At 36.3% G+C, this 18,511-nt stretch overlaps 2 protein-coding genes across 3 annotated transcripts; one reads left to right on the top strand and one right to left on the bottom strand.

Moving 5' to 3' along the window:
* Positions 1-64: 64 nt before the first annotated feature.
* saraf (store-operated calcium entry-associated regulatory factor) lies at positions 65-7,655 on the top strand. 2 transcript variants are annotated; one of them, XM_052581842.1, is made up of 6 exons: positions 65-290; positions 1,149-1,327; positions 1,404-1,860; positions 2,106-2,271; positions 5,416-5,507; positions 5,687-7,655. In XM_052581842.1, exons 1-6 carry the CDS (start codon positions 218-220, stop codon positions 5,710-5,712), a joined length of 993 nt encoding a protein of 330 aa, XP_052437802.1. In that variant the 5' UTR covers positions 65-217; the 3' UTR covers positions 5,713-7,655. The 2 variants fall into 2 exon arrangements, with proteins under 2 accessions (XP_052437802.1, XP_052437739.1); XM_052581779.1 differs by having other exon boundaries at positions 2,103-2,271.
* Positions 7,656-7,839: 184 nt separating this feature from the next.
* pla2g12a (phospholipase A2, group XIIA) lies at positions 7,840-9,424 on the bottom strand. The gene is made up of 4 exons (XM_052581949.1): positions 8,943-9,424; positions 8,723-8,799; positions 8,400-8,565; positions 7,840-8,230 (listed from the first exon to the last, which is right to left on the bottom strand). The coding sequence occupies exons 1-4, from the start codon at positions 9,160-9,162 to the stop codon at positions 8,112-8,114; spliced, it is 582 nt and encodes a 193-aa protein (XP_052437909.1). The 5' UTR covers positions 9,163-9,424; the 3' UTR covers positions 7,840-8,111.
* Positions 9,425-18,511: the final 9,087 nt, after the last annotated feature.

The following is an 18,511-nucleotide window of genomic DNA, read 5'->3' as shown; positions in this document are numbered from 1 at the left end:
CCTGCCAGTAGATGTCTCAAAGGCTCATCTGTTTAACTTCACCAGAAACACGGAAGCGGAAGTGTGAAAATAATGACGTTTCACTGACCGGTAAGTTACACTTGTTTACATGAGACTTTATTTTCACTTATTGGTAAAAGCCACGTAGTGCCTTAGAGTGAGACATTTCAGTCCATCACAAGACTACAGAAGAGGATTTCTCTTCACAACTGGAGGAATGAAGAGCTCTCGAGTTTTGTTTCTGCACTTGTTGCTGTTGGTTGTGCCTCACATCGGATGCTGGAATGATGGTAAAAGATATTAATAAACAAACAAACATATTTAAAATCATATATTATATATTACAGAAGAGTCTAAGTAAAACTAGTTATAGACATGCATTATACAGTATGCATTGAAGTTTCACTTTTATTGTGCAGCTTTGGCTCTGCTGAGACTCCGGAAGTTATTTTGTTCATTTCTGTTCGATTTTTAAAGTGTATACTCGTTTTTCACACTAAATGTTCTGTAGGAGTATCCAATATGAACATTACATTTGTGTGATAATATTTGACTAATATTACTGCTACTTAATGCAACATTAGTTTGGGGTGTCTGGCAAATAAAATAATATAAATATGCGATGATGATGATGATGTATTAACATTTTATAAGAAAAAGGAGAAAGGAAAATGTAAATCAATTATGTAAATGATTGTAATGTATGTTCCGGTACACTGGGAGGACAGATAGGACCTTTATGTAATGCATAATTAGTTTGGGAGGTGTTGCTAATATAATATCTATCTCATATATATATATATATATATATATATATATATATATATATATATATATATATATAGAGAGAGAGAGAGAGAGAGATAGATAGATAGATATATAGATGGTTAGATGGTTGGTGCTTTTATGTGATACAAAATCTTGTGTGTGGCCAAAATGATAATACATTTTTTATATAAGATATAAAATATATATAAAATATAAAATAGTAAGTAGTGCAAACCAGGAAATAAAAATATAATATAAATGAAATATTTTATAAAATCTTTTTATGTTAAAGAGGGTATCGAGTGTGATGTTAGATGTTTTGGAGGATAGATAGATTGATAGATAGATAGAAATAATAAAATCTTTTTGTCCTCCAACAGAGGCAGTGTTACTGCGTGATGTTCAGGCTCTCACCCTGTACAGAGGACGCTACACCACTGCACGTCGCTCCAGTCCTGTTCCACAGCTGCAGTGTGTTGGAGGATCAGCTGGCTGTGGATCACTTGTTCTTGAGGTGGTTCAGTGTTACAACAGAGGATCAGATGGCATAGACACACAGGTAAGGTGCAAAAATTTCCTCTTGCATATAATAAGCCTAGAAACTATTTATAGTATTTCTCTCTCCCTCTTTGTAGTGGGAATGCAAGGCTGACATGGACTACTCGTACAGGTTTGGGCGTGTGGAGGTCTCCTGCGAGGGCTATACCAGTCCCAGTGATGCGTATGTGCTGAGAGGCTCATGTGGTCTGGAGTACACGCTGGAGCTCACAGCAGAAGGGAAGCAGCAGAACACACACGGCTTCTTCCAAGGCTTTTCCCATCAAAAGCAACAGCAGAGAGGAGGCCATTATCAGCAGTCTACCAAGAAATATCCCTTCCAGAACGGCCCGTCTGGTGATGGAGTGGGTGGGCTTGTAGTGGTAGCTTTCCTTTTGCTGGGGGCATATGCGGTATACAAGATGTTTCTGTGCGGTCCTACTCACGGCCAACAAGGTTACCATGCAGAAGGATCCCAGGGATACCCCAGGACCTGGGATAACAGTCATGGCATGGGGCCACCACCGCCTGGATTCAAACCAGATTATTACTCACGTAATCTATCTATCCATCTATCTGTCTGTCCATTCTTCATTGTTATAGATTTAAAGGGATCGTTCCCCAACAACTGAACATTATATTATTTACTCACCCTCATGTCATTCCAAACCTGTACGGCTTTCTTTTTTTCTGTGGAACAAAAAATAAAGTTGGGTTAGTGAGGGCATTGAAAGTCTAAAAGTAACCAAATATCCATAATATTTGTATAATATTTCCTTTTTTGTGGGTTGTCTCAGCAGATCAGTCTAGCTCAAGGCCTGGGTACGGCTTTTCTGATACGTACACCAGACCTCAGAGTTCTTGGACTGGTTTCACTGGTGGAAACACTGGTAGACGTGCTGGGGGTGGATTCTGGACTGGAATGGGCACAGGTGGACTTCTGGGATATTTGTTTGGCAATCAGAGGTAAGCAAGCAACATACTGTTTTCTCACATCATTAACTTATGGCAAGCCATTTAATGTATCAAGGCTAAAAAAAATTTATGAACTTTTAGTTCCTGATCAAGCAGTTCAGCAAACATGAGGTCTGAAAAGAAATGCGGAAACAATTATTATTATTTTTTTTAAGTAGTCAAAGATAAATATCCCTGAAATGTAAAATGCTAGAAGGGTAGTCAAGTCAAAATGTCACATTGGTTTGTCACATTCCTGAATGACTACAGTAAATAAATGCATTAAACACAGGTCACACTTTATTTTAAGGTACAGTTCTCACTTTTTGCGAACTATTGACTACGACTTCATATACTCCTAATTACTGCTTAATAATAGTCAGTAAGATAGTTGTTAAGTTTAGGTATTGGGTTGGATTAAGAATGTAGAATAAGGTCATGTAGAATTTGTGCTTTTTTTGTAAACAGTCAAAATGCTAGTTATATGCATGCTAATAAACTAATAAATTGTTCCTTATACAAAATTCTTATTAAAAAAACAATTATAAGATACAGTGCATAAGACTAGTACAGTAAGTGATGTAATACAGGCTGTCATGTTTTCCAAAATAAATCTAACTTGTCATTGTTGATCATTCATAATCTCTGTTCTGCAGTATGAAGTACTCATTTAACCACACATAAAATTTTGGGACTGCATACAGTTTGCACTAGAGATCGACTGATATATTGATTTACCGATATTTCCCCTGATATTTAAATGTTTTACCATAATCGGATATCGGTTTTGTAATATCGGGTTCACCGATAAAAGGGTGCTATCTTGTGGGGGTTTTGAGAATTGCGCACAGAATTGCCATTGCAGTGCGAGACGAGACAACAACGGCGTTCAGGTACTTGATTTGTTGTAGTTATTAAACCTAATTTAAAGGGGTCCTTTTATGCTCTTTTACAAAGTCTTGATTTTGTTTTGGTGATGTACTAGAACAGACTTTCACACTAGGTTGTTTGAAAAACACATTCTTTTTCACATATTTTACATTATTACAATACCTCTCTCCCCAGTCTGACATGAACAGCTCAAATAGTTCTTGTATCAAATGAAGGCCCGCCTTCTGGAATACGAGAAGTGCTGTGATTGGTTAGCTGGGTCAGTCTGTCCTGTGATTGACAGCACTCGGGGCCTGGTCTGGCCTCTTACCAGGGCAGCCTACTGCAAACTTCAGTGTAAATGTTGCGCCAAAATCAAATAAATTTGAGCGCGATTTAAACCCGGATGATTGTAACTACTCTTAGCTCGTCTGTCTTGAGAACACTAGCACGTCTCTGACATAGTGATAACACTCGTTGTCTTCTCTAGTGCAGCTCAACCAGGTCTCATCCCATTCGTCAATCTTTGTGATATCACAAATCCCAGAAAATATGTGAGTTGTAGTCCAAACGAGTCGTTCGTTGTATAGTGTATATTGTTTTTGAAAAGTGATTTCTGTTAAATAAAATATCTCCTTTTGAACTGGACTTTGAGCTTTGTAACTTAGCAGATCTGTTTTATGCTCAAACAGCAACATTACAGACTAACTAAAGTTGAAAAAGTGAAGAGGCATTATAGCATCCCTTTAACATAACAGCCAGTTATGCACAAATTAGATGCATTACATAAATGCTTGATATGTAGTTTATGCGGCTTGGCTGTAAGAAATAGAGACCAACTCACGGAGTCGTCTTAAATAATCCACCAAGTCCTCTCCCAATAAAGATGTAATTTTGCATGAGTTAAATAATATAGCCATGAACGAGTGCATGTTGGGGGAAAAAGCACTGAATTAAATTTTCTGTCTGTTGTTAATTTGCTCATCTTTAGTCTCGTGAAGCACTTTCATATGTGGTTCACTCATCAGGTCGATGTATCTTGTTTAAATGTTTTGATGATTCACTTGTTTAAAACACCCTAAATTGCATTAACATTTACTATATAACCATCATTTTGCTAATAAACATCTAAATAAATACAACTCAATGGAAATTATTTATTATTGCCGCGAGCTATCATAGTTTGAGTATAGTTCTGTGTAACTGCATGGATAAACCGCGCTGTCAGCAGGCATTTCATAATCTAGAAGGACAAAACATTATTAATAATTTTTATGTAACATTCCAGTTGAGAAATGCAAAAAAATATGATGTTTTGTTTGTTATATTCCAGTATTCCAGAAAATGTTATTCAGTGAATTAGCATTATCCAGTGAATTATTATTGACTATAGCTATTAAAAGGCTTATAACGCTATTAACCTGATAACTGTCACTCACGTTTTTGAAGATAGACTTGAATGTGCATGATACAAACCAAAATTTTTATATTTCATGACTGAAAACATTTTGTAACATGATTTTGATGTGCCATTTACATGGTAATGCAATGTCTGATTTTAAAATGGGTTTTGAAGGATGAATTTTGAGATTTTATGTTTTCAAGTGATATATAACTTCTGATGATTTCTAAAATGTGATAGAGAAAAAGGCAACGAGGAAGTCAAAGCTCCTTTTGTAATGTAGATTTCTGAGGGTGCACTCTTGTCATAAATTCATCTATTACTTTTCCTACATAATTTTTAACAAAAAATATTGGTATAATATATATTTGGGAGTCTTAGACATTTCCAACGATATATAGTTTGTCAAGATTAGATTAAAATTGATTTTAATATAGTATAGTCAACGTTGGCGTCCCGTATACGGGACGGGGGTGACATTTAACAGGTTAAAACGGTAGTTTAAAATGAAGTTGATATGACTCCTGTCCTTTCTCCATTTGAAAACATTAGACATTCTACATTTTATTTTGCTTATTTTTAATATTAGTGTTGTTGCTGTCAATGCTTTTTATAAATAAAATGTTTTTGTTGTAATATAAAGATAAATTTAACATGAAAGACTAATTATCAACACTTAAAAAAAAAGATGACTGAAAAGAAGAAAAAACCAAAGTGAAGTATGTTCTTTCTTCACTCAGTCATTTATTTACTTTATAACAGTAGATAAATATCGGTTCTGTATATCAGTTACATTTGGTATTATTTGGTACCAAACCTTTAAGTAGTATTAAAGTAAAGCAATTTCTAGTTCAATCTTCACCTGACTTTCATGTTGATGTTAGACGCCAGCCATCCATGGGCTTCACAGGACCATCTTACACCAGCCGACCTTCTCCAGCACCGAAAACAAGCTCAGGAACACGGACAGTATCAGGTAAACTACAGCAAGTATAGTTAAAGATGTCAGATGTGCTTTTGTTTATTTCAAAGTACAATTCCCTCATATAATGTCACTGTGTACTGTGCTGCATAATGCCATGAGTAAGCCATTATAAGTTATTTATATGTGTATTTTGGAGATGAGATCTGTTTACAGTGTGTTTTGTGGTGCAGGGTTTGGAGGAACTAAAAGAAGATGATTCACCAACCTCAGTTCTCAGATTGAACATGATCAACAAGCACATTACAAAGAATTACAATGCTTTCTTCATGCTAATGTTCATTTATTGCACAGACTTTGCTGAAATAGATGTAGCACATTATTACTCTTTTTTTTTTTGTTTTGTTTGTTGATGTTATCTTAAAACAACCTGCATTCTTTCATTCTAGGTTTAACTGTGAATACAGAAAATACCATCCAAAAACAACTGATCCGACTGTTTTAGTGTTTAATGCTATTTGTTTCACAAAAGAAACTTCACGTATTAAATTCTATAGGTCTTTATTTTTTATATAAATATTTAAAATATATTTCTGTAATTATTTGAAGTTAGCATTAAATCTAAATGTATCCTATTTACATGCTTAATGCAAGTTCTTGCCTTATTGTGCCATGATTGTTCATATATATATATATACAGTGGGGATCGAAAGTTTGGGCACCCCTCGCAGAATCTGTGAAAATATGAGTAATTTTCAAAAAATAAGAGAGATCATACTAAATGCATGTTATTTTTTATTTAGTAGTGTCCTGAGTAATATATTGTACATAAAAGATATTAACATTTAGTCCACAAGACAAAAAAAATGCTGAAATTATTAAAATAACCCCACTCAAAAGTTTGGGAACCCTTGGTTCTTAATACTGTGTTCTGATACCTGATGATCCATGACTGTCTTTCTGTTTTGTGATGGTTGTGCATGAGTCCCTTGTTTGTTCTGAACAGTTAAACTGAGCAGCGTTCTTCAGAAAAATCTTTAAGCTCCTGCAGATTCTTCAGTTTTCCAGCATCTTTGCATATTTGAACCCTTTCCAGCAGTGACTTTATGATTTTGAGATGCATCTTTTCAGACTGAGGACATTTGAGGGACTCAAACACAACCATTTAAAAAGATTCAAACATTCACTGATGCTCCAGAAGGAAACAAGATGCATTAAGAGCTGGGGGGTGAAAACTTTTGGAATTTGAAGATCAAGGTAAATTGTACTTAATTTGTGTACCGGGAAACATACAAGTATCTTCTGTTGCTTACGAAGGGCAGACTAAATGGAAAAAAATTATATATCAACAAAATAAGACAATTTTGGCCATCTTCATCATGTTCAAAAGTTTTCACCCCCCAGCTCTTAATGCATCTTGTTTCCTTCTGGAGCATCAGTGAATGTTTGAATCTTTTTAAATAGTTGTGTTTGAGTCCCTCAATTGTCCTCAGTGTGAAAAGATGCATCTCAAAAATCATAAAGTCACTGCTGGAAAGGGTTCAAATATGTAGAGATGCTGGAAAACTGAAGAATCTTTAGGACCTTAAAGATTTTTCTGAAGAACGCTGCTCAGTTTAACTGTTCAGAAAACAAACAAGGGACTCATGCACAACCATCACAAAACAGAAAGACAGTCATGGATCATCAGGTGACAGAACACAGTATTAAGAACCAAGGGTTCCCAAACTTTTGAGTGGGGTTATTTTAATAATTTCAGCATTTTTTTTTGTCTTGTGGACTAAATGTTAATATCTTTTATGTACAATATCTTACTCAGGACAGTACTAAATAAAATATAACATGTATTTAGTATGATCTCTCTTATTTTTTGAAAATCACTCATATTTTCACAGATTCTGCAAAGGGTGCCCAAACTTTCGATCCCCACTGTATATATATATATATATATATATATATATTAAATAGGGCTGGATAATATGGCTAAAATGTATATAAAAATATTAATTTTGGTTGATAGAATATATCTAATGTAAAATATACTAGTTGTGAAACTTCTTTGTGAGTGTGCGAGAGAGAGTTGTTACTGGACATACCTAAGACATACTGTATACTGTGAAAATACTGTGTGAACTGCAAAATATATTCATTTGCTTACTCTATTGCTCATTGCTTTTAATATTAAAATTCTGATTTGTTGAAGCTCTTCTTACTATGACAATTCTTTGCCATTCCTAGTTCATTATCTAATAATAGTGAAGTTACTGTGAAATTTTGTCTCAATTATGATGCTCATCCTGAACATATGAATTCCTCATATATGTCTACTGATTGAGATGATAGGTTCATCAAGGTTTTCACAAGTCACTTCATGCAGTGTTCATGCTTTGGGGTTAAAAAAATCTTTATTTTATCCAATAACACAATAATATCCCATATTACAATCTTTATACATATATTTAGTGTGTCTGTGTACAATAAAGGCACATCAGTATATATGTAGAATCATATTAAATAATTTCACTTTTGTAATTAAAAATCAGTTTTCTTTGATATTGCACTGAACACATACAAAGCAAAGAAACAAATTGTATTGTGTCTTGCTGTACCCTGAGACCAAAACATGCAATCAAACGTCAACATGAATATATTAACTGTTCACAGATCATTCTTCTCATCAAACTGGCAAATGCAGGATGATCTTTGGCTGTCCAGGTAAGGCTTGCATCCCAAGTGCATGACAGTATCAAAGAGCAAAGTCACTGCTGATTCACAGGCTGCGAAATCAAATATGGGTTTAAGGGTAGGTCTCAGCAATTTAAATAGATATGCAAATGATAAAATTATGAACAAATTGTTAAAAAGACTGCCATGTTCAAATATAATCTGTTTTTGTTAAATACATACAATTAGGTCGGCCTTTAACGTTAAATTATTTGAACTTACCTTGAACACTGTGGGACAAGCCCAGAGTCATTTGTAAATCACTACAGATGGACTCCAGACAGACCTGGAACTGCTCATCACAGTCATTTTTCTCCCTCCCACAAGTATCATAGCACAGATCGTGCTCATTACAGCATCTGTTCATAGATGGGATCCCGATATTAACCTGCAGACAACCACAACACAAGTCAAAACAGAGAGTATTAAAAGTAGAGAAGCAATCCCTTCAGTTTCCCACTATAGATGTGTGAAAGCTACACTACAGCAGTATGAGTAATAACTTCTGTATAACACTGTAAGTAACTGCATGTGATCGTCTTCACCTGAAATCCAAACAGAGGGGAGCCGCATCCGTTCGGTGGAGGTAATTTGTATTTGGGACGAGGAACCTGTGTGTAGCCTATAAAGAGACAAATCCCATTACCACTTATACTAATTCGTGGAAGTCGTGAAGAGGAAGGTGTACATTTAATTATATAATATGTAAATTGTTCTTCACAAAATGTTTCTGTTATTGATCTCCAATCTTTTAAACTGACCTACCTTCGTTGCACTTAAAAATACAGCGTCCGTCTGAACCTCCGATAAAATCCATAGCCATATTAAGGTACTTGTCTATATTATGAATCCCATTCCGGATGGATTTGAAGGTCTTTCTCCAGTCTGGAGGCTTAATTTCTTCAGTAAACCCATCGCCTTTAATCACATCAATCAGTATCCCGGCAGACAGCAGCAGTGTAACGCTGATGACTCGACAGGGCATAGTTCAACAAGTCCCACTTCACAGCCTAACTCTAGAGTCTGTGTATAAAATAACCGATTTCTTTTACTTAGGTTTCCAAAAAGAGAACCGACATGCTTAAATAGAGTCGTTAAAATAATGTTGTTATTACTTATAAAAACTGTTTAAATGGACTGTATAAAAACAAATGCGCACTAATAAATCAAGAAACGCGTCAGAGAAGCGAGAAGCACCGGTTTATATCTATGGTTTATATGTGAGCAAAGTTCTTCTTCTACTACTTTATTACTGGAGGTTGCAGTATCTCTGCTACCTACTGGACATATAGGCTAGTGACAAATGGTCAAAAAGTGCTTTAGTTTTCGAGATACCCCTACCGGAGGTAGAACTAAACCCAACAATGTTTTTCTTCATCTCTAAGGTCTCCCATATATGAAATGGATTCTTGGCTAAAAATATTTTACTGCTAAGATTGTTAAATTAACAGATATTGTTATACACCACAAAACCAATAAAGGACTAAAATATAGCCTGTCCGTATGGGAGTTAAGGCATATAAACTAATGCAGATCAATCACACAAGCTCTGAGAGCTTTGAAACTTGACATGTTTGTAGTCAGGAAGTTGATTTAACTACTAGAAAAGACTGGATGTGAATATCTTGATGTATGGAATAAATAGACACATGTAAACACATATCTAAAATAAGCGGACATGCACAAATTTAATATCTATGCAGAATGTTTTCATTTACTTTGTGCTTGCTTTGCCTGGCATTATCATAGAAACACATATGATGGCTTGTTGGAAAGGTGGGGTTGTGCTGAATCCAGCAATACCAAATATGTAAATATATGATAAAAGAGAAGTGTTCTGTCACTCAATGTATGAGGTGTCCAAAATGAATGAAAATGGAACACTGACATAATTGAGTCCAAACCCATTCATTATCAGTGGTGAGAAGAATGTTGAGAAATTCAAATATAAGAGACATCAAAAAATATTTAATATGGCACCTTGTACTATATGGAAATCGAAAGATAACACCTTACCATAGCACAAACAGGAGACCAGGAGTTTGAACTTTTTAATAAAACTATAACTTAACTTCACACAACACAACTTAAATTATTAATATGTAAATATATAATAAAAGAGAAGTGTTCTGTCACTCAATGTATGAGGTGGCCAAAATGAAAGAATACTGGACAAAATAGCCTCAAGTCCAAATCACATTATCAGTGGTGAGAAGAATGTTGACAAATTCATGGTTACTGCAAAGTAACTTACATTAGGTAAGTGCTGATCTATATTTATGATACATTTACTAATAATACATTTCATAAGGCACAGTATACTATACAATTCATATGAACCACAGATCCAATTGAATCAGGTTAACATTGGAATGGAACACCTTTATTAAAATATCGTCACTGACAGGCAGAATCCTCGCATGTCCAAATTTTGTCTATTTCATATTTTTTCACAATTCAATGCTATTGGTCAAACCCCACGTGGTAAACAATCTAAAGTGTTGAAAATAGATTGAGAGCAAATCTCTTAACTCCATTGGACACTTCAACTGTCTGAGAATCCTCGTAACGCCACCTCTTCTTCACTCCACGGCAGGAGGTTCCACGGCATTTTGTGTCCTCAGGATTTAAAGTCGCAACGATTGAGAAATCCTCATCGAGCAACACATAAAGCAAGCCTTAACTCAGATTTTATCTATTTTAAACTATGATATCAGTTATTGATGTATTTTAAATGTCTACTTATTACTAGGCAAGGCAAGGCAAGTTTATTTATATAGCACATTTCATACACAATGGTAATTCAAAGTGCTTTACATAAAATAAAGTAAAATAATCATGAAGAAAAATAATAAAAATAAAGACAAGCAATTTTAAAACTTTTAAAATTATGAAAAAAACTACTTAACTAAAATGAATTTAAAAACAGTTAGAAAATGATTTTACATAAAAAAAAGTGAAAATATAGTGCAATCAGTTCGGACATTGCACAGTGCTCATTTAATAAATGCACAGCTAAACAGATGAGTTTTGAGTCTAGATTTAAATGTGACTAGTGTTTTAGCACATCTGATCTCTTCTGGAAGCTGATTCCAACTGCAGGCAGCATAGTAACTAAAGGAGGACTCCCCTTGTTTTGTGTGAACCCTTGGTATTTCTAACTGACTTGATCCTAGTGATCTGAGTGCTCTGTTAGGTTTATATTCAGTGAACATATCTGCAATATATTTCAGTCCTAGGCCATTTAGTGACTTATATACGAGTAAAAGTACTTTAAAATCAATCTTATATTTAACTGGAAGCCAGTGTAAGGACCTGAGGACTGGTGTGATATGCTCAGATTTTCTGGTTCTAGTCAGAATCCTGGCAGCAGCGTTCTCGATGAGCTGCAGCTGTCTAATGGTCTTTTTGGGAAGGCCAGTGAGGAGCCCATTACAATAGTCCACCCTGCTGGTGATAAAGGCATGAACAAGTTTCTCCATGTCTTGGCTGGAAACAAAACCTCTAATTCTTGCAATGTTTTTGAGATGATAGTATGCTGATTTAGCTACTGCTTTGACATGACTACTGAAACTCAGACCGGTCTCCAGAATCACACCAAGATTCCTGACATGATTTTTAGTTGTTTGACCCCTAGAGTCAAGGTATGCATTCACCTTGAACACTTCATGTTTGTTTCCAAATGCAATGACTTCAGTTTTTTCCTTGTTTAGCTGAAGAAAGCTCTGGCACATCCAACTATTAATTTTATCAATGCATTGGCAGAGGGAGTCAATAGGCGGATCTTTTGTGACGTCATTGTTTATGTTTGTCGCGTTGCATCATGGGAATCGTGTGGCAGGAAACACCGCTAGATACCTGTAATTTGATTGTTTTGCACGTTTGGAGGAGGATTTAGAGAAGAGGATGGTTCACTCTTGCTGTGTGGTCGATTGTACGGTTAGTTGGGGGCCTGATAAAAAGTTTTTTCGAATTCCCTCCGAAAAGGATAGCGAAAAATGAAAGAAATGGTTGCTTGCAATTAGGCGATTGAACCTGGACGTTCCGAAGAAAGCCTGCAGCTTCTGAACGAGTTTGTGAGGCACATTTTGTTCATGGTAAGTCTTAGTGACTATGTATTTATAGAAGATTGAATAAAAATAAATAAAACTGAGTCAAATCAACCGAGTCATATGTTTTCGCTTTCTGATTCAGGTGTCCCAAACCGCAATCCACAGCACCCAGACTATGTTCCTCACATCATTCTGTAGCTGTGCTTTGCTGCAAGCCTCACTAGTACATGCAGCATTTGTAAGTCCTATCCTGACAGCTGCTTCTACTTTAAACATTAAAGCTGCTACACGACTGCATGTTTCTCCAAGACTGGATTTGAAAGAAGGAGAAATGTGTAAGCTGTGATATACAATTTTTCACCATTAGTACAGACGCCATTGAAAGTCTCACACTGAAAACAATTGAATTGGTACAACAGTCACTACATTTTCAGTAAATAAATAATTAAATAAGAACACTGATCAATGAAGACTTACCCGGATTTGCAGTCGCAGTGAGCAGTGATTATTTCGCCGTTCTCTTTGTCGAACACCCACGAGAGATGCAAATCATGCTGTGACTCTGCTTGGCCAGGTCTAACCTCTGCTTTTAGCACGATCACTGCTTTCTGCTTGGCAGAAAAGACTGGCCCAACTGTTCAAGAAACAAAATAATCATAGGCCTTCAGACTTTTGAAAGCCTTTAATCTTTCATGAGTAAAGGGTCCAGGGGTTTCTAATAAATAAGAATAAATGTCTCCCCAGCAGATTCGTGGCCAAGACACGGGCGAGTCGGACCAACGTTTTTTGTCATCCCAGATCTCATATGGGCTTTGAATAGCTTCGATTTTGTCACCAATACAAATTTTGAGCTTCTCTCCAAACCTCCTCCGGTCTTCAGATGTTAAAGTGCTTATATATTGAGGATTTTGCCCGCTAAAGGCCCGTTCACACCAAGCACGATAACTATAAAGATAACGATAAAGATATAGTTCTAAAAATCGTTCTCAATATTAAAGAATAGCAGAGTCCACACCATAACTATAACGATAAAGAAACGATATCGTTGGAATCACTTTCAGAACGATTTTTCCACCTGATGAACGATAAAACATTGCCAACCAATCAGAATCAATCCTGCTGTAATGAGCTCGAGAATTTAAAGCAGCAGACGTGCCGCGTCCGCTTCAAATACACAGACAATATCGTTCGCTGGTGTGGACGCTAATATCGTTATCTTTATAGTTATCTTTATAGTTATCGTGCTTGGTGTGAACGGGCCTTAACTCACTTGAAAGTGCTCGTTGCGTCTTTACAGCCTGCCATACTGTTTGTTTTGTTGCCACACAACCACTCGCGTATGCGTACAAAGATGTCATCAAAGATCCTCCTATTGGGCTGTAGTAATTTGGAGATATGGCTAGGTAAATCTGGGTATCATCAGCATATCTGTGCAATTTGGTTCTTTCTCATTATTTGACTTAGTGGAAGCATACACAGGCTAAACAAGAGCGGTGCAAGAATTGACCCTTGTGGCACTCCACATGTCATGGACGTCCACTTAGACTTATGCTCTAATAGACTCACATAATAGCCTCTCCCTTCTAAGTATGACCTGAACCATTTGAGTACCATCCCAGAAAGCCCAACCCAGTTTTCCAGTCTCAGTAGAAGTATGTTATGATCGATAGTACTAGGGTTATTATTACTAGGCTTATTATACATGTGCATTGAAGTTTTAAAATGTATCTAATTTCTAATTCTACTTGTATTGAATTAAATGTTTTGGATACCAGCATTAAATTATTGTTTTTATTATTATTTTACTGACTCAAAGTTGGCACTGTGCATGTAAAATGCCCCAAGTAGGCTAACAGGTTTTATTTATGGGAGAAAAAAGGTCTGTCTACTGGCGCCAAGTAAGCCTATCTTTGCATAACTCTTTTTCATTTCTTACAATAACGAATGAAAATCGTTAGGTTAGATACATTTGAGTAGGCTTGTTTTGTTAAAAATCCATAGCTGTAATGCTTCGGTAATGCTCCACACAGCTGTAATGCTCCACACAGCTCACGCTGAAAAGCGACGCAGTGCCTTACTCGGAGACTGGCCCATTCTCTCTTGCACGGCTGCTTCGCTAGCATCATCGGATGCCTATCAGAATCCGGGAGTTAAGACCGCAGTTTGAGCCAGTGGCTTGAATTGATATGGCTCAGGCCCTGGCCCTGTGTCCTCAGACACCTCGACATCCTCCACTTCAGGTGAAGGTGGGGGAGAAAAGTCCTCTACTTCAAATGAACGCTCTGTAGCAAAACTACTTGCGTCACTAGAGTCACTCTCCATTTTAGCGACTCTAACAGCAGCTGTCAATTAATCTGTCACTGAGGGTCTCAGGTTCACGCCCCACCGGCTCAGCCCTGCCCTTGGTTTGTCCCCTCTATCTCCGCTGTGCTCTGCCCACTTTTCAGCATTTTTCAAATATTGCCAGTAGGTGGAGTCAGGCTCTGACCAGGGGTTTAGTTACCCCTTAAAGCCTTATCTCTTGTCAAAAGGCCCGACACGACCGCAGACTTTGATGAACACTGCTGGCAGCAGCGACGTCTGTGTCTGTATCATTCTTATCAATGAGTGCATAACCTCGTATCTCCCCGCTCCCAAGTCATAAAAATCTCGTATCTCAGATTAAACATGATTTTGTCCCACCCTCTTTGTTTTTTGATGATGGAAGCATAAAGAAGACAACAGCAGCTGCCAAGTGTAAAAGAACCATCAGCATATATCATTGATGGCATGGATCTTCTTCAAATGCTCAATGATTCAGCCTTTCAAACGTTCAATGACCTGGGTGAGTGTGTCTGGAAAAAGATCGCAATTTTAATGGGAAAGGAAGGTCACAGCTGTGTCGTTATAGTTTTTGATAGATATTACCACCAACACTCAATCAAAGATCTTGAAAGACAAAGAAGAGGCACCAAGATGGGCATCCTAGCACCAACCTGGATGAGCTGAGGTGTCAGCAGCAAATCTACCCCCAACAGAAGATGGCTTCCAGCAACATGTGCTGAGAGCCGTGTACCAAACAGTAGTGTGGCGTCACAGCCACCTGGCCAAACCTCTTCTCTGGAACCCAGTTGGTAGAGGATGGAGGCTCAGAGAAGGTGGCTGCATTTAATCTGTGATATTCCAGAAGGCACCAGCACCTAAAGGAGTTAGAGACCTCACCCACCTCTACTGTAAAGATGGAAACTGCACCAATGCCACCAAATGCCAGTGTCTTTCTGTGGGCTTGACCTGCACAGGGTTTTGCTCTTGCCCTGACTGTCCAAATATGACCCACTTTGTCACTGGTGACAGTGTGGATGAGTGGTGTGTTGCAGTTGTAACATCATGGGGGGTTGACCCCAAAATGTTTCAAGAGGGTCTGGCTGCAGGCTTTCACTTGCACTCTCAGACTTGCACACTCAGACATTTGTACTTCCGCTAGTGACATCACTTGCAGTCTTTATTTTTTATTTTGTTTATTTTTTTTATTACTTTTCGTTTGAATTTCCCAACATTTTATAAAGCCAGGTTGTGAAGACAAGAAAAAAGAAACTAAATTACAATGTCACTTGCAATTGCTACTTGAACTCTCCGCTACCTGTGACATCACTTGCAATCAACACAAATCGTGCATGTTGCCAATGGAGACAAGACGCTGTGGTGGTGATTAAATTATTAAAACTAATTTAGTACTATAACGTACAGGGTCCTGCAAGAAAAAGACAAGATCTGCAAATCCATGGCCAGAACACCAGAATATGAACATTTGCATAAAGTCTCTATCTAAGCATAGAAAAAAAAACACTTAACATGGCTTAATATATTAAGATGCTATTAAAATATCAAATTAAATGTACAGTTCATTAATATAAGGAATATGTATATAGTATTTTCCTCACATACCGCAAAATGTGGCATAATGGACATAGATGAGAAAGGCCAAACTCATGCTTCTCTACTTTATTAAAATACATAACTAATATGTACAGGCAAGCATGTGAGCCCAGAATAAACGAAACACGCAAAGTTTCACATTAAGCATTTTTCCATATAGAATAAACTGTCTACAACTTGTTTATATCACTGTCTTTGTCCATTAACCTACATTATGTGTTTTATTTATAATGATTTTCTATAGGAGGAAAACGTTTAATGTACAATTTAACGCACTGCGTTCTGTACTCGTCTGCTTGCCTGTACGGAGTTGATCCTTTAAAATCACTTAATGCATAATGCCCGTTCATATTTGCTGGTCTGTATATACTTAGAGTCAACAACAAGACATATAGGCTAGCCTAGGCCTACTAAATTGTCTTTATCATCTTAGTCTGTTATTAGGCCACATTAAGCGTTATTGTATGGGAGGACAAAGTTTGCACATTGTGTTCATAGCCATCTGCTTGACTTGCAGTACATTGAATAATAACTTTATATCGAATTTGATCTTTTAATTGAACTTAATGTGTCTGAATACATTATGCCATATTAAGTGTTAGTTTTTTTCTACAGGAGGAAAACGCTTAACGAAAGACTTTGTGCATTGCGTTCATATTCTGCTGTTCTGTGGCCAAGGTCTGTGCTTGTCTTTTTCTTGCAGGACCCTGTACGTTATAGTACTAAATTAGTTTTAATCGTTTAATCACAACCACAGCGTCTCGTCTCCATTGGCAACATGCACGATTTGTGTTGATTGCAAGTGAAGTCACAGGTAGCGGAGAGTGCAAGTAGCGATTGCAATTGACATTGTAATTTAGTTTATTTTTTCTTGTCTTTGCCACATGGCAACTGTTATAAAATGTTGGGAAATTCAAACAAAAAGTTATCAATAAATAGAACAAAATAAAAAATAAAGACTTCAAGTGGCCTTGCTAGCAGAAGCAGTGTCTGAGAGTGCAAGTGCAAGTCTGCAGCCAGACCCTTCTCCAACGGTTCCCAAAAGCAGTTGATGTTCCAAATGGTTGCTGCTAGAAAATAAACTAAACAGCCTGAGAAGACAGGGCTCATTTCCCCAAAGAGTGTTTGTTTCTTTAGTTAGATTGCCATTTGTTTTATTTAAGACAGTAATTTAAGTTGTATTGTGTGAAGTTAAGTTATAGTTTTATTAAAAAGTTCATTAAGTTAAAACTCCTGGTCTCCTGTTTGTGCTATGGTAAGGTGTTATCTTTCGATTTCAATCTTTGTTTCCATATAGTACAAGGTGCCATATTAAATATTTTTTGATGTCTCTTATATTTGAATTTCTCAACATTCTTCTCACCACTGATAATGAATGGGTTTGGACTCAATTATGTCAGTGTTCCATTTTCATTCATTTTGGACACATCATACATTGAGTGACAGAACACTTCTCTTTTATCATATATTTACATATTTGGTATTGCTGGATTCAGCACAACCCCACCTTTCCAACAAGCCATCATATGTGTCTATGATAATGCCAGGCAAAGCAAGCACAAAGTAAATGAAAACATTCTGCATAGATATTAAATTTGTACATGTCCGCTTATTTTAGATATGTGTTTACATGTGTTTATTTATTCCATACATCAAGATATTCACATCCAGTCTTTTCTAGTAGTTAAATCAACTTCCTGACTACAAACATGTCAAGTTTCAAAGCTCTCAGAGCTTGTGTGATTGATCTGCATTGGTTTATATGCCTTAACTCCCATATGGACAGGCTATATTTTAGTCCTTTATTGGTTTTGTGGTGTATAACAATATCTGTTAATTTAACAATCTTAGCAGTAAAATATTTTTTGCCAAGAATCCATTTCATATATGGGAGACCTTAGAGATGAATAAAAACATTGTTGGGTTTAGTTCTACCTCCGGTAGGGGTATCTCGAAAATTCAGGGACAATGTCACTAGCCTAATAAGTACATAGCTACATAAATCAAATAAAGAAGAACACTAACATTTCAAAGAAGTAAATAAGTAAATAAATATGTTTTTTTAATAAAATTAATATTAAAAACGTACTTTAAGGTAAATCTATTGAAAACGCATCTTAATATATAATAGCATATAAATCAATATGTCTTTAATGAAATTTAACGTTTAAATTCATACATCAAAGAAAAAAATTTTTTTTTGAAAGCATACCTTAACTTAACTGTCTAAATAACATATGTAAAAATATTAATTAAATAATTATAAAGTAATTAAAACGTTTAAATGTATAAATTAAAAACAATACAATTCCTAAAAATGTCTACTCTCGAAAGTATATATTTGAGCATAACTAGACGGGACAATAA

The sequence above is a fragment of the Carassius gibelio genome, chromosome A1 (genome assembly GCF_023724105.1).
Source record: "Carassius gibelio isolate Cgi1373 ecotype wild population from Czech Republic chromosome A1, carGib1.2-hapl.c, whole genome shotgun sequence".
Classification (NCBI taxonomy): Eukaryota; Metazoa; Chordata; class Actinopteri; order Cypriniformes; family Cyprinidae; genus Carassius; species Carassius gibelio.
The sequence above is the reverse complement of the archived record's forward strand: the minus strand, read 5'-3'. Positions and strand labels throughout refer to the sequence as shown.

Coding starts and splice junctions, on each gene's coding strand:
- saraf (XM_052581779.1), top strand. CDS start 218: ATGAAGAGCTCTCGAGTTTTGTTTCTGCACTTGTTGCTGTTGGTTGTG. Junction 1,328..1,403: donor CAGATGGCATAGACACACAG/GTAAGGTGCAAA, acceptor CCCTCTTTGTAG/TGGGAATGCAAGGCTGACAT. Junction 1,861..2,102: donor CAAACCAGATTATTACTCAC/GTAATCTATCTA, acceptor GGGTTGTCTCAG/CAGATCAGTCTAGCTCAAGG.
- pla2g12a (XM_052581949.1), bottom strand. CDS start 9,162: ATGCCCTGTCGAGTCATCAGCGTTACACTGCTGCTGTCTGCCGGGATA. Junction 8,800..8,942: donor TATTTTTAAGTGCAACGAAG/GTAGGTCAGTTT, acceptor GTCTCTTTATAG/GCTACACACAGGTTCCTCGT. Junction 8,566..8,722: donor CCCCTCTGTTTGGATTTCAG/GTGAAGACGATC, acceptor GGTTGTCTGCAG/GTTAATATCGGGATCCCATC.